At 38.1% G+C, this 12,819-nt stretch overlaps 3 protein-coding genes across 7 annotated transcripts in view; 1 reads left to right on the forward strand and 2 right to left on the reverse strand.

Annotated features, from left to right (window-relative positions):
• Positions 1-1,150: 1,150 nt before the first annotated feature.
• LOC111319589 (uncharacterized) lies at positions 1,151-12,294 on the reverse strand. 5 transcript variants are annotated; one of them, XR_015991541.1, is made up of 9 exons: positions 12,153-12,289; positions 11,703-11,819; positions 7,716-7,780; positions 7,020-7,082; positions 4,527-4,862; positions 3,626-3,694; positions 3,208-3,282; positions 1,838-2,621; positions 1,151-1,520 (listed from the first exon to the last, which is right to left on the reverse strand). XR_015991541.1 is itself a non-coding variant. In XM_088732690.1 (8 exons), the coding sequence occupies exons 2-8, from the start codon at positions 11,801-11,803 to the stop codon at positions 2,577-2,579; spliced, it is 759 nt and encodes a 252-aa protein (XP_088588816.1). In that variant the 5' UTR covers positions 11,804-11,819; positions 12,153-12,291; the 3' UTR covers positions 1,151-2,576. The 5 variants fall into 5 exon arrangements, 4 of the variants coding, with proteins under 4 accessions (XP_088588816.1, XP_088588814.1, XP_088588817.1 ...); XM_088732690.1 differs by having other exon boundaries at positions 1,151-2,626; positions 12,153-12,291; XM_088732688.1 differs by having other exon boundaries at positions 1,151-2,621.
• Positions 8,690-11,673, reverse strand: LOC111343999 (piggyBac transposable element-derived protein 4). Its single transcript, XM_022951203.2, has 2 exons — positions 11,326-11,673; positions 8,690-11,174 (listed from the first exon to the last, which is right to left on the reverse strand). The coding sequence occupies exon 2, from the start codon at positions 10,894-10,896 to the stop codon at positions 9,526-9,528; it is 1,371 nt and encodes a 456-aa protein (XP_022806938.2). The 5' UTR covers positions 10,897-11,174; positions 11,326-11,673; the 3' UTR covers positions 8,690-9,525.
• A 42-nt stretch (positions 12,295-12,336) lies between the features above and the next one.
• The window catches only part of LOC111342405 (uncharacterized), a 1,689-nt gene continuing 1,206 nt past the window's right edge, over positions 12,337-12,819 (forward strand). Inside the window, exon 1 of the mRNA XM_088732697.1 lies at positions 12,337-12,501. Coding sequence (XP_088588823.1) covers positions 12,388-12,501 — 114 coding nt within the window. The 5' untranslated portion in view covers positions 12,337-12,387. The remainder of the gene's footprint in view (positions 12,502-12,819) is intronic.

Here is a 12,819-nt window from a genome sequence, read left to right on the forward strand (position 1 = left end):
TATCTCTTGTTTGGTTTTTTAAAGGCATTCTGGGATGTAGGTCTATGCTGGAATCAAGTTGGCTAGTACCTAGTATCACAGCTCACCCTCTTGTCTTCAGTTTACAATGACTAGTACTATAATTGCATAAATCATTCAGGACAGGGTTTCAGTCTAAGAAAATTACCCCTGCCAGTGATTCAACAAGTTAGCCTTTTGAAGTTATGACCCTTAGGAGTAATTGGCATCTAAAATCACTACTGAATCAAACATTGAGGTCATGATAATTGAAAGAGAATAATCAACAAGAGAAACTCAGGGTGGAATGGGTTAAGTTCACCCGGGTAAGTGCTGATATCCATTTATTGCCCTGAAGAAGCACTATTAGAGGAGTGCATCTCCTTCAAATCAGACTAAACCGCCTCCCAGTTAGCTCAATTGGTTAGAGTGCCAGATTGGGCTGTGCAGGAGGTCGAGGGTTTGAGCCCTGGCTGGACCAATACTCATGGTCTTAAAATAAGTGAGGAGAAATTGGTACCTTTCTATAATCAAGAAATGAATAGATATTCTAGTCTTCTCGGATAAGGACGAATAAACTGTAGGCCCTGTCTCCTGCAGGGTTAGGGGTAGATGTTAATTTCTCACGCACGAGATTACTGTGTCGTGGATGTCCTCCCCTGGGCTGGGATGGGTGGGAATTGGCCCTGAAAAGCCCCCTTGGGGAGTGGTCAACTAACCTATCTATGTATGTATGTACTAAAAAAACTGGCCAATCCATGGCTCAAGCTTGCATGGCCCTTTTGACCCAGAGTCGAGCAATTTTATTCTGGGGCCTGGGTGAATCTAGCTATGTGATCATGAAGAAGAGATTATTTCCTACTTGAAATGGAAAATGCTTCTCTCTCAATATAAGATAGGGGCTAATATTTGCATAACTTAGAATTTCAACATATACATTCTTTTAAGCCTTTTATGTGTGAAATGATATAGAATAATTTCCAAAGCATTAGGCACTTAAATAATGAATCTGACAGCCCTTCACTGGATTTTGAAAAACCACCCTAGAGCTACCCCACCTCCCCCTTGTCAGTTTCATCAATTCAGATCTGGAATGGGCTGACAATGATTAAAAATTACACAAATTATGCAGTTTCTTTTTCAACGCAACTGCTTATCCCAATACCACAAAAAAATTTATTACATCATCACAACTTCAATAATGTCTCCTGCTTACAATACTATTCCTAACTGTTAACACACAGTTGTCTGTTACAGTTTACAAAAAGCCATAGGAATATGACTTCAGTGAGTATGCACCTGATAACAAAAAAAGTCAACGTATAAATTTAATCTCAATTTAAACTGTACAACAGTGCTTGCATTTTTTCTAAAAAGGAAAAACGTTTTCTTCAGATTCTCGAGATTCTTGTTCTGCTCAAACATTACCAGTATTCAAACCAGCTTATTCAAGCTTTATAATAATCTAACCTCCAGTCAATTAAAGTAAAGTAGAGCTCCACTAACTCAGAGCACCCCACTAACTGGAACAAAATCTGATTTTCCCTGGATTGTACCCCAATTCATAAGTCATTTGCTATCTGCAAACTTGAACCAAATTTCACTTGTCTTGACCTCATTGTTAACTCAAACTAATTTTACTTCCCCTTATCTCAAATTCACCCTATAATACATGACTGTTGATTGTGCAAGAATAAAGTGGTCTCTCATATGCCTGAATAAGTTAATAAATATGAACTTCAAGAAGACTATACCCAAGAATGGAAAAGACATGATTTGATCCAGTTTATTAACTATTTTAAAAGAGGATAATTGAGATTCAATGCCCAGCCCTGAGAACTCGCACTATTTTTCACTTCCCTTGAGAGTTCAAGTTAGTAGGATGCTACTCTCCATTCCAAATTAAACAAACAAACTGGAACTTTAATCCTTCAGGCCACTGTAAAACTAGTCACTACAACAAAATAATGTGTGTACCTGCTTTAAAAGTTGAGGTTCAATTTAGATGACTAGTCATTTTACGTAATAATGTCACACAGTACAGGTGATCACATTCTCAGTTCCAAATCCGAAACTGCCTAAATTAATTGAGTTACTTGCTGTGTCAAAATAAATTCTGTGGTGGGTACAAATGAAAGTTTCCTCCAAACCTAATGCCATGTAACACAATAATTTATTGCTATAACCTGTCCCTTCACTGTACTGCAGTGTGTCATTGCCTCAATCTGACATTTCAAACCTGTCTGGCACAGACAAATATGTACACCTTACTTATAAATCTAGATGAAGTCCCTATTCACAGAATAATATTCACATATTATAGTAAAAATTGTTTTTTCACAGAAATGTTAAAATTGAGATTCAACCTGTTATGAATTAATCAAAATCTATGAAAACCACTTCAAAGCAGCTACAGATAAAAATCAGGGAGAAAAAGGGAGTTACACCCCTTGTAATAGAAATATATTGTTAAAGAGGTTAAGACATTTCTATAGCATTTTCTGCAGTTTCAGATACTCTTCTCTTGTTAGATGAGTGATAATACCAACAAACACATCCAATCAGGGCGAGAACAACGATTACAAATGAAACAGCACCTGCGATGACAGCAAGGTTTGTGACACCTTTACTTACAAAAGAAAAACATTAAAATTAATGACAAATAAATATGAAGTAATAAATAAAGATTTTAGAAATGATTGTGTATTCAACATGGTTAATTTTAATTATTAGGCTATTTTAACAGAGAATCACATGAAAGAAACGTATTCCAGATGAAAGTTTGTATCACTACTATTTACCTGAATGGAAAAATTACAATATAGCTGTTCACCTTTTCAGTAAATGTATATGAAAAGTCAAGTAGGACACAATAAATACTTTTACTAAATAAAAGTGCTCCAACCTAATTAAAGCAATGAAAAGTATTTCTTTGGTAACATAAAAGGGCCACATGTCCATTTTACATAGTTGTGCCATACATAAATGCAATTATTTTAACTCAGGCCTGAACTAACAAAAGTTAAAAAATTAAACTCAAGAATGACAAATCTTAGTAGTAGAGTGAAACTTAATGTGTGAAGAGATTTGCAGATGGATTGATTTCAATTTTTACACCACATGATGGAGCTAGCTTTATACTCCTTTTTCACTACCTATAAATTTAATACATCATTTTTCTTCCCTTTTGCATGAATGATGCCTTTTTACCTTTAGAAACTGGTCCTTGCGAGCCTGAACCTGTACTGGTTGTAACTTTTGTTTCTTGTGTTGGGTTTTGCTCACCTGCAATCATGAAAATGGGAAGTTTGTATCTCTGCATGCTGGGTACAATATTTAAAGAGAGAGTTACACAAGCCTTACAAAATTCTAGTTGTGGTGAAACCTGTAGTCAGTTAAGGCAAAGAGTTATTTGAAATCATAGCTAGTACTGTTATTAATATTATAATTATGTGACTTTTGTTGCCATTTTAAATTAAGTACAAATCAAAGTAAGAAAAACTGTATAATACCGGTAACTACATACATTTGCCTCAAAAGATAAGCTTTCTTGGCAGACCTTAGGTACATTGTGTATTCTAAGTATTATTCCGTTTAGGCATATACCTCATCAGTTACACGTTCTTACCTGAAGAAACTGGTTCTGTGGGGTCTGAGCCTGTCTCAACAGTTGTCACCTTTGTTGACTCTAATTTATCTGAAATATGGATGAAAAAAGCAAGTTTGTAACACTACTGGTTGCAAGAATGAAAAAAAGTTAGCTGCTCACCTTTCTGTAAATATACACAAAAAGTCAAGTAGGATGTCAATATGATTATACTAATTAAAATAAAAGTGTCCTCATCTATAGCAATGTAAAGTATTTTGTGATAACATACCGGTAAATTCCTTACTCTCTTTTTCTTTTAGTCACTATAATAATTATATTAGGGCCAAATGACAATTTAATTGGTTGTTCAATCACACAATAGGTTGTTTTCAAGAAATTAAAATTCCAACATGGTTGCAAGGTTAGGGAGAATAAAACAGAAGAAGTTGATTGTTAATCCCTCAACCTCAATGTGATTTCTTTTGTTTTATTCTCCCAAGCCTCAGATTCTAGTTTGAATTTAAATACTTTGAAAATGGCCCACTTAACTCAGCCTTAATTTCTCTGGCCAAAATCAAAGCCCCTGTTACTCAGCTTGCACAAACCTTAGATACAAGTTGAAGTTTCCAATAAATATATTTTATATTGGACATTTTGTTGGGTAGTATAGCTGAGTATTTTAATGACTTGTGCCGTACTTTGACAAGCCGTAGGGTGAGTTAAAATACAAAATAGAAACAATAAAGCAATAATTGACCAAGCTAGTTCAATCTAGATGGCTGGATATTTAGCCTTGTTTTTATTCTTTCAGTTTTTAGGGATCTCGAGACATCATGACCTCTTGCTTTGTTAATACCGGGTAACACATATACATACAGGCAACAATGCTCTTTAGATGTATACCCCTGGCTGACTAAGATAGCAGCACATCCGACTTTACCTTCAACGTTCAACATGAAACTCTTCATGGGTTGCTCAGTATCACATTTATGGTTTGATCCTTGACAGTAAGCATATAACCCATACCAGTCCTCCATTGACTTAGTTGCCTCCTTAAATTGGATGATTATAGCTTTTTCCCCCAAATATCTCAGACCATAATGTTTTTGGCACTTTCGCCATTGAATGACATTATGATAGCAAGTTCCATTGCCATGATCTCCTTTTGGAAGCTTGATGATGCGCTTAGAATGTGAGCTACTTAGGTAGTAGAAGTCAGCGTGTTGATTATTACTAGATATGTTAACTAATATGGAGTGTGTTCCACCAACCAAAACTGTTGAAAAAAAAAAGGATAATAGAATAAGAAGTCATTAAGATTATTAATTTTGTCAAACTCTTATAAACTTATCATAATTTGAAAAAAGTCCCTCTTTCATCCAATAAATATTCCCTGTATTTATAACCCCAAATTTCTGAAAAACCTTTCAATCTAATGGGCCTCCTCTCTTCCTTTTCCCAAAATAAAAACTATGATACAACTGATTTGGGCTATGCAGCTTTAATACGTATGATGCACGATCCTCGCAGTAGATAGCGCTATTTAAGCAATAGCGAAATTCAGACCTGAAAAAAATCAGGCCTGTACAGGACTCGAACCACTGACCTCTGCGATACTAGTGCAGCGCTCTAACCAATTGAGCTAACAAGCCAACTGAGAGCAGGCCGTTGAGTTGATTCGTAATGAACCCGTGAAAGTGATAAATGAGATAGAATAAATATATGAAAATCATATATTTTGAACTGCGGTATTTGATACGTATCAAATACCGCAGTTCAAAATATATGATTTTCATATATTTATTCTATCTCATTTATCACTTTCACGGGTTCATTACGAATCAACTCAACGGCCTGCTCTCAGTTGGCTTGTTAGCTCAATTGGTTAGAGCGCTGCACTAGTATCGCAGAGGTCAGTGGTTCGAGTCCCGTACAGGCCTGATTTTTTTCAGGTCTGAATTTCGCTATTGCTTAAATAGCGCTATCTACTGCGAGGATCGTGCATCATACGTATCAAATACCGCAGTTCAAAATATATGATTTTCATATATTTATTCTATCTCATGCAGCTTTAAGTTACATAAATAAATTAATTGAATGCATCTCAGGCATCAGGTTGACCATCTTACAATGGTGGACAATAATGGTGACCATTGTATCTGACCATGATCATATTTGGCTTTACTGACCAAGGTTCACAGCTGTCAACCATAGTTAGACCTAAACATTCACCTTCAAAAGCATCTCACTACATTAACATAAAGGCTAATGAGTTGGAGAAAAGTAAAATTGATTTATAATAGGTAATTTATCTTGACTGGTATCACCAATTGAAAATAAATAACAACTGCTCATCATGTAATACATGGAGTACATGGTATTTAAAACATGTACCAGCAAGCCATATTGGCCACCATTTGTGACTATGGTTGACCATGGTCATAAATTGTCTCAATTAATTTTAACATTCATGGTTGACCGTGGTCAAGCCATCAATTGGCCACTGCTAAACCATGGTTGACCATGGCTGTTGTCCATTAACAACTGTGGTAGAACCACGGACAACCATGGTATTAACAATGAGGTATTGTGCAGCTTTGAGGTATGTGGTTCCCTAGTGTAATGGCATTGTGCCATTTTTTTGCACATATCAGATTCACAGTAAGTATATTTAGTGAAAGATTTATTGAAGAAAGGCCCTTTATTCCTAAATGAGCCCCATGACCTATCCTTTTTAACCTATTTCAAATCCTTGCTTTTTCTTTACCATGCGTACATGTGCTTAAAAATTTGTGGATAATTTTTTTTTTGCTAGGTAATTAAGTATTCCGAAGACAATTGGATGTTCTGATTAAAAGATTTGGGTCCACACCTTCAAACAAAACTGCTGAGGTTACTAATATATAACAGCTATATCGTTACATAAAGAAAAAAATTAGCCATTCTCAACATTTTGAAGAATTCCTATTTAATCTGGTTGTCCTCAGCGACTTTATTTGGTAGGCTCCCTTTCTCTTCTTTAAAGAGAAATCTATCTAGAAATGCTGCAGGCAACTAAAAAGCATAAGAAAGGATATATAGATAATTCAACCTTATAGGTACACACACAAATATAAACTAGAAACGTACTTTTAGCTGCAAGTCCTAATCAACCAGGGTTGGGAGAGTAAGCTTTCAATACAGTACCCAATGTGAGTTTAATTTTAAGTTTAAAAAGGGATTCCCTCTAAAGGCCTTTTTTGACTGATAATGACTGGATGCTGGGATGTAGGTTTATGGCCAGCTTCATGTCAGGTAGTGGGCGAAGTCCTTGTGAATGCACTGAAGGATTGATACGCAGAAAATTGAACGTGGACATAGAGTTGATATTGACGTCTGCGGACATACAAATCAGTGGGATAAAACATACGCAAAACTCTAGTAGTGAACTTGCCCGTATAACTCTCGGCAGCTGCAGCTGTTGTAGGCTTGATAGCTGGTTCACTTGTTAGCATAACTGTGAAGTGAATTAAAAACATTACATTACCAAGGTCATTTTACCTAAAAGTATTCAGTCTTAAAATCCAGCCCTGTGGACTTTCTTAAATCCACCTCCAGGGACCTCCAGGATCATCCCCTTTGAGACAAGGTACAAACAAAGTCAAAAAAAGAATTTCCTTTCGTGCATGACTGACTGCTCTTCGTTGGAGAATCCCTCAACCGCGGTTTTTTAATCCGTTTCGATGAAGGGGTGAAGGGTCTCATTACGCATGCCTTTGGGTGGATCAGAAGTGGATTTCACAATCACATGACAGTTTTTTGTCTGCTCCACGTTCAGTCGAGTAAAGTAAATTGAAGCCCCTCTTAACACGGACAGCAATCAAAATAGCGCAAAGCCGAAGAAAACTGTAATTTGGCTAACCTTCAGAATACCCGGCGACTCATTTATACATCAGTGAGTAAGAATAGCGTCCATTGTGTCACGCCTCGCTCATCGAAGCCTCCCGACACATGTAAATGAGGTAGCCGGGTATTCTAGAAATGTCCTTGTAGTTTTTCAACTACTTGTTCGGCATACTGTACTTTTACCCGTGTCAAACCAAACCCGAAATCAGACTTAAGCGAAAAGAATCGAATTACAACTACTAACCTCCTAAGGTAAATATCAAAGCACCAATAGTTATCAGCCGCTCAAAAGCCATGTCATTCACTAGGCTGAAATCAGATAAAGAATCTTATCATATGGCAACATCTAAATTCATTTACGTAACTCAGTCTCTGGAAGGTTGTTGGTTTTTATTTGACAGGTGTCAATTTCAATCGATCAGCATATCTCACAACTGCGACAGACAACTGCAACAGCAACACGAGAATTCCGAAACGATCGTTTCACTTCGTTTTGATTTTTATCGGCGATTGTATTTTCAACGGCGAATTCATCTCGGTTTTCACTTGTGTTTACTCCAACTTTCGTGTGTGTCTTATTAAGGAAAAAAATCGTGCGCACAAAATCGAACTTGACGATAAGCACTATACTTATCTCATCCGAGATCACGTCCGATACGCGATTCATTCGACAGCTAGGTCGTTCAAAGGGGCAACTTAAGAGCGGACTTGCGATTCGTCTATAGTGATTATATCACCGTGATACTGTCGTTTATTAGAGATTTCAAGTTTCATTTCTGTTATCGCTTTAAACTGCCTATCACATTTTGCTTTTACCGTCTCGATCTTCCACTTAACGTCAAAACCCAAATAGACCAGTGAATGTATGGGATCATGCCGAAATGGCGGTAATCGAAGCCGATTCATAATTTAACCCTTTTGTTGGCAGTTTCCTGGGCAACCAAATTGTTCTCCCGACTGTGGGTTACAAATTTGGCTGTAGATGGTCAGCAATGACTGCTACCCACCCATAAACCATACATCATTTTTCACAGGAGAAAAAAACCTTTCCTCCAAAATACATTTAAAAGTTATTAGGTGCTACCATAAATATTTTGAGCCAATAAAAGTTTGACCAAGAAATTTGTCTTGTCTGTTGTTCATTGTTCTCAATCTAAAAACACACCATACCTTTAGAAAAGAGCACATTTAGAAAGCATTTTGCAAAAGAAAAAGAAGTAAGGATTCAGAGACTTTTTATTTCATCTAAATATCATAATCGTAGCCAAAGTTATAGGCATTTATGTGCCGTCAGTCGGGTTTCGGGAAATTAACATTTTCCTGACGCACACAAAAAAATATGACATAAATGTTCCAAAAGCAAAAATTATTCACTTGGAATCACTTTTGCACAGCCTCTACTTGTGTAAAGGAAATAAAAATACTCTTTTCCAACATATAGCAGAGTCTGCTGTCCAATATAGAAAACCCGGGGGGGGGGTACTCCCATATATAAGCTATGCAGGTATGTGCCGCTGGATGGAGTCGGGTTTTTGACCTTCTAGGTCTGAGATGAGGTCTCAGTTTCGCCCACTAAGTCTGAGATGGGGAATACTTTTCCTGTTCAATTTTTTAATTAAGTGTTTTAGTCATTTTTTTTCCAGTACATTTTTCATCTGGAACCGTGCCTGTGGAAGTTTCACTCGATTCAATGAGCGTGTATGGCAGTTTGACGCCTAATTCTGTCAATTAGTGTAAACAAACTCCTTTTTCCGATCTCTGATGGGGTACCAAATTTGACCATTTGGTCTGAGATGGGGTAGGGGTTCTTAGGCCTCAGTGGAACACCCCCACCTAAAACATTGCAGAGTACCCCCCCCCCGGATAGAAAACAACATTGTTGAAACTCAGTTTTCAGTGAATATAGATACACTGTAGAGAAATGTATTTGAAGTCACATTTCAGTCCACTTGTTGGTGTCAGTTGCATAATAGCACCACTATCGCCAGTATTCTACAAGATTGTGCCACTTCTCCCAACAATTGCGATGGGAAAGAATGCACAGTGGTTTTCTGTCACATGTGACAAACAGTGTTTGTTCTTGACTTCATGCTTCTGCTCAGGTTTTGTACCGAAACAATCTTGGCACAAACCACACAGTCTCGCCTTTTTTCCTCAACTGCGACAGAATGATACTGCTTGTTCAGCCTCAATGCATCCACATCAGCTAGTGGTCGACTTGGCAAACGACCAGGTCTTCCTCTGAAACACTTTCCCTCCAGCAAACGCCGAACAATTGAAAGGCGATATGAAAGGAAATCCTGAGGCGTTTGCTTCACTTTTTTGAAAATGGTAAAAGAATTCAACTGGCAAACCTCAAGTCCATAGTAAAAAAGCTTTTTCCAGGCTTTTTTTGACTTTCGAATAACAGAAAAACTTTGAAGAATTTGGTCTGCCAGGTCGACCCCACCCATATACTCTTGGTAAGCACACTGAGCTGGAGGGCAAGGTATCGCTTCACGTGGGCCTGCTTGAGAACGGCGCTGAACTGTGGTTGGTGTCCCAGTACTGTTTGGAGGATGAATAGTGGAGATCAAATAGACTGGACGTTTATCAAACCATGCCATAGCAACAAGATTGCCATGGCTTCTCCATAAGAAATCTCCACGATTCATTCTCTTTTCGGCAGCAGAAGTAATCACAATATCTTTGGGGAACCCTTTACGATTTGGCCTTACAGTTCCACAGGCAAGCACTTTTTTCGGTTCAAGTTCCAAAAAAAGGTGCGGGTCGCAATAAAAATTGTCCATATACAAGTTATGGAACTTGCCTTCAATTGGAGCAATGAGATGTTTCACCACCCTTCGAGCTAGGTTGTGTTCTACATTTCCTCCTTCTTTTCCAAGGTAGACTTGGAATTTGAAAACATATCCAGTCTTGGCCTCCCACAACACCCACAGCTTTATACCCCATCTCACAGGTTTGTTCTTAATATATTGCTTGAACGATAGGCGACCTTTATGGGGAACCATGGTCTCGTCAATAGATACATCTCGGTCTAGGCGATACAGATGCTGTGCATTGGTCATGACCAGATCTAAAAATTGCCTGACCCGATAAATCTTATCAAAATTAGGATCTTCTCTAGGCAGAGCTCTGGCATTGTCAGCCACATGAAAGTATCTCCAAATCTGGAAAAATCTAGTTTGGGTCATCACAGAACTTACACTTTCCTGGTGCACAAGGTTGTCCATATTCCAGTAAATGGTGATTCTTGGAAGTTTCACAATTCCCATGTAAATAATTATACCAATGAATGCTTGCATCTCTTCTTTGGTAACTGGGCGCCACTTTCGTTTGTGTTTGTTCGGCTCAGATGCTGCTTGCTGATCATGGTATCTGTTTGTCTCTGTAACCATCAAATTCCAAATTTCATCAGTAAACATTTGGTCAAAAACTGTTCCCTCCCTGATTTCAGCACCATTTGGATATCTTTGAGTTGGCCCAGGGGATGGCTCAGCGAATGGTTGATCTGCAGGTGGATTGTAAGTCCTTGACCACTGCAATTCAGGATCTTGAGGGCGTCCTACACGGCCTACTCTTCCATGACATGCCCGTCCACGGCCAGCCCTTCCACGGCCTTGTACAATACGGCCTCTTCTTCCACGACCTCTATTTCCAATCACATTGCGTAATGGGCTTTGATCGCGAGTTGTGTCATCATCTGTTATACAACAATAAATTTGGAACTTAGTTCCACTGAAAGCAAAATGTTTGTTTTGTTTTTGAACGAGCAAAAATGATTGGAAATAACATCCATATCCAAAAGAAAACGCTAGCTTATATTACTAAGACAAATAAAATGCAAAACATACCATTGCTAGTATCGCTTTCAACATCTGAATCCTCAAAAGTGCTTGAAGGATCAGGAAGGCTTTCTTCCTCGCCAACACCATCACTTCCGCTCTAATGGCGGTCTGAAATATCTCCTTCAGTTTCATCGAAAAAAATCCGAAAAAACTTCACCAGGAACATCTTCTGTGCAACGTGCCACTACTTCATCGAACGGAATGTATACGCACGCCATTTTTAAAGCACGAACAAATCGAATAGGTAAGTTTTTGGCGAAATAAACGGGCTAAATCTTTCGAAAATAACGACTGTGCAACGCTTCGAAGGAGAAACGTGACTGGATATCCTATAATACTCTTTAGTGGCCCCAAAAAGACTTAGTAGGGGTCCCCATGTATACCTATGCATGTGAGGGTAAGTAGCGGACGAATTCGTCTGTTTGCCAACGAAAGGGTTAAGAACATTTTCATCGGGATGGCCGTCATAGCGCTCGAGGTCCATATTGATTAGCGTGACTCTGCGAAAATAATAAGCAAAGTCAGCAAATAACGCGGCCACGAGGTCTTCCTGGCTCACTCGGATGCACATTTTTACCAGCCAACCCTAACCAAAATTAGTGAATATTTCTGTCCAAAGCGAACTAAAATGATCTCCTTAACAGGAAAATGCTAACAGACTTTGAAAAGTGTTGAAAAAAAATCACGATCTCAACCGACATTAATGAATATAAATTAATATAATGCGAATCGCGACGCGCCGCGCTCTTGTCTGATGTTCTACATCGACGCGAAAATGAACTTGAAACCCTTTGGGTAGAACTAAACCTAAAATTTGTTGTTGTTACACTTACCTCTTTCTATAAATATTATGAGAAATAAGCTAAGTAGATAAGACGTGATCTTCAGCCTGAAGACCATAACCGTAACCCAGGGCAGTGACTAGAAAGTCAGGCGAGTCTAAGCAGGTCTCTAAATGCGTGATGTGTGGGAGCATAGTTAGTAGAGGGGAACTGGTTATGAAACCCGGCAAACTTCAGGTTGAACGGGTCCATCACGTGATCGTGACCCTGCACATCATAAAGCAATATGGCGGACGAGACAGACGGGCTGTTCATGTTTGGTGATGATTTAGAAGCTATTTTGGATGTTTTAGAAGAAGATGAGAGAATACAAGATGACTTCACGGAAGCAGTGAACCTAGTAAGTGTTGAAGATTTTATTTTTGACTCGAATTATCGACAAATACACTCGAAAGTGTTCAAAATGTTTCTTTAAACAGTCACGACTTTCTTGTATTTTGCATTTATACAGCCAGTAAAAATAGCATGAAATGTGTAGGCTTTTTGCAGAATTTTGATCTCAGTACATTTATCAATTATTTAAAAAGTAAATTGGATTCAAAAACAAAGAAAAATGACCATAAAGATCTCAAAACCATGAACGATGTTTCCCTATAATCCACCCTTTGCTGCAACAATTTCTTGCCTAGACTTTGCTAACTCCGAACTTTCTACATTA

Source organism: Stylophora pistillata, chromosome 9, assembly GCF_964205215.1.
Source record: "Stylophora pistillata chromosome 9, jaStyPist1.2, whole genome shotgun sequence".
In the NCBI taxonomy this organism is placed as follows: domain Eukaryota; kingdom Metazoa; phylum Cnidaria; class Anthozoa; order Scleractinia; family Pocilloporidae; genus Stylophora; species Stylophora pistillata.

Bases quoted from the DNA above. Each gene is read 5' to 3' on its own strand.
- LOC111343999 (XM_022951203.2), bottom strand. From the start codon at position 10,896: ATGTTTACTGATGAAATTTGGAATTTGATGGTTACAGAGACAAACAGA.
- LOC111319589 (XM_088732688.1), bottom strand. From the start codon at position 11,803: ATGGACCTCGAGCGCTATGACGGCCATCCCGATGAAAATGTTCTTAAC. The intron at 7,083-7,715 runs GTTAGTAGTTGT...TTCACTTCACAG, and splicing joins TTTGATATTTACCTTAGGAG to TTATGCTAACAAGTGAACCA. The intron at 3,283-3,625 runs GTAAGAACGTGT...TCATGATTGCAG, and splicing joins CACAGAACCAGTTTCTTCAG to GTGAGCAAAACCCAACACAA.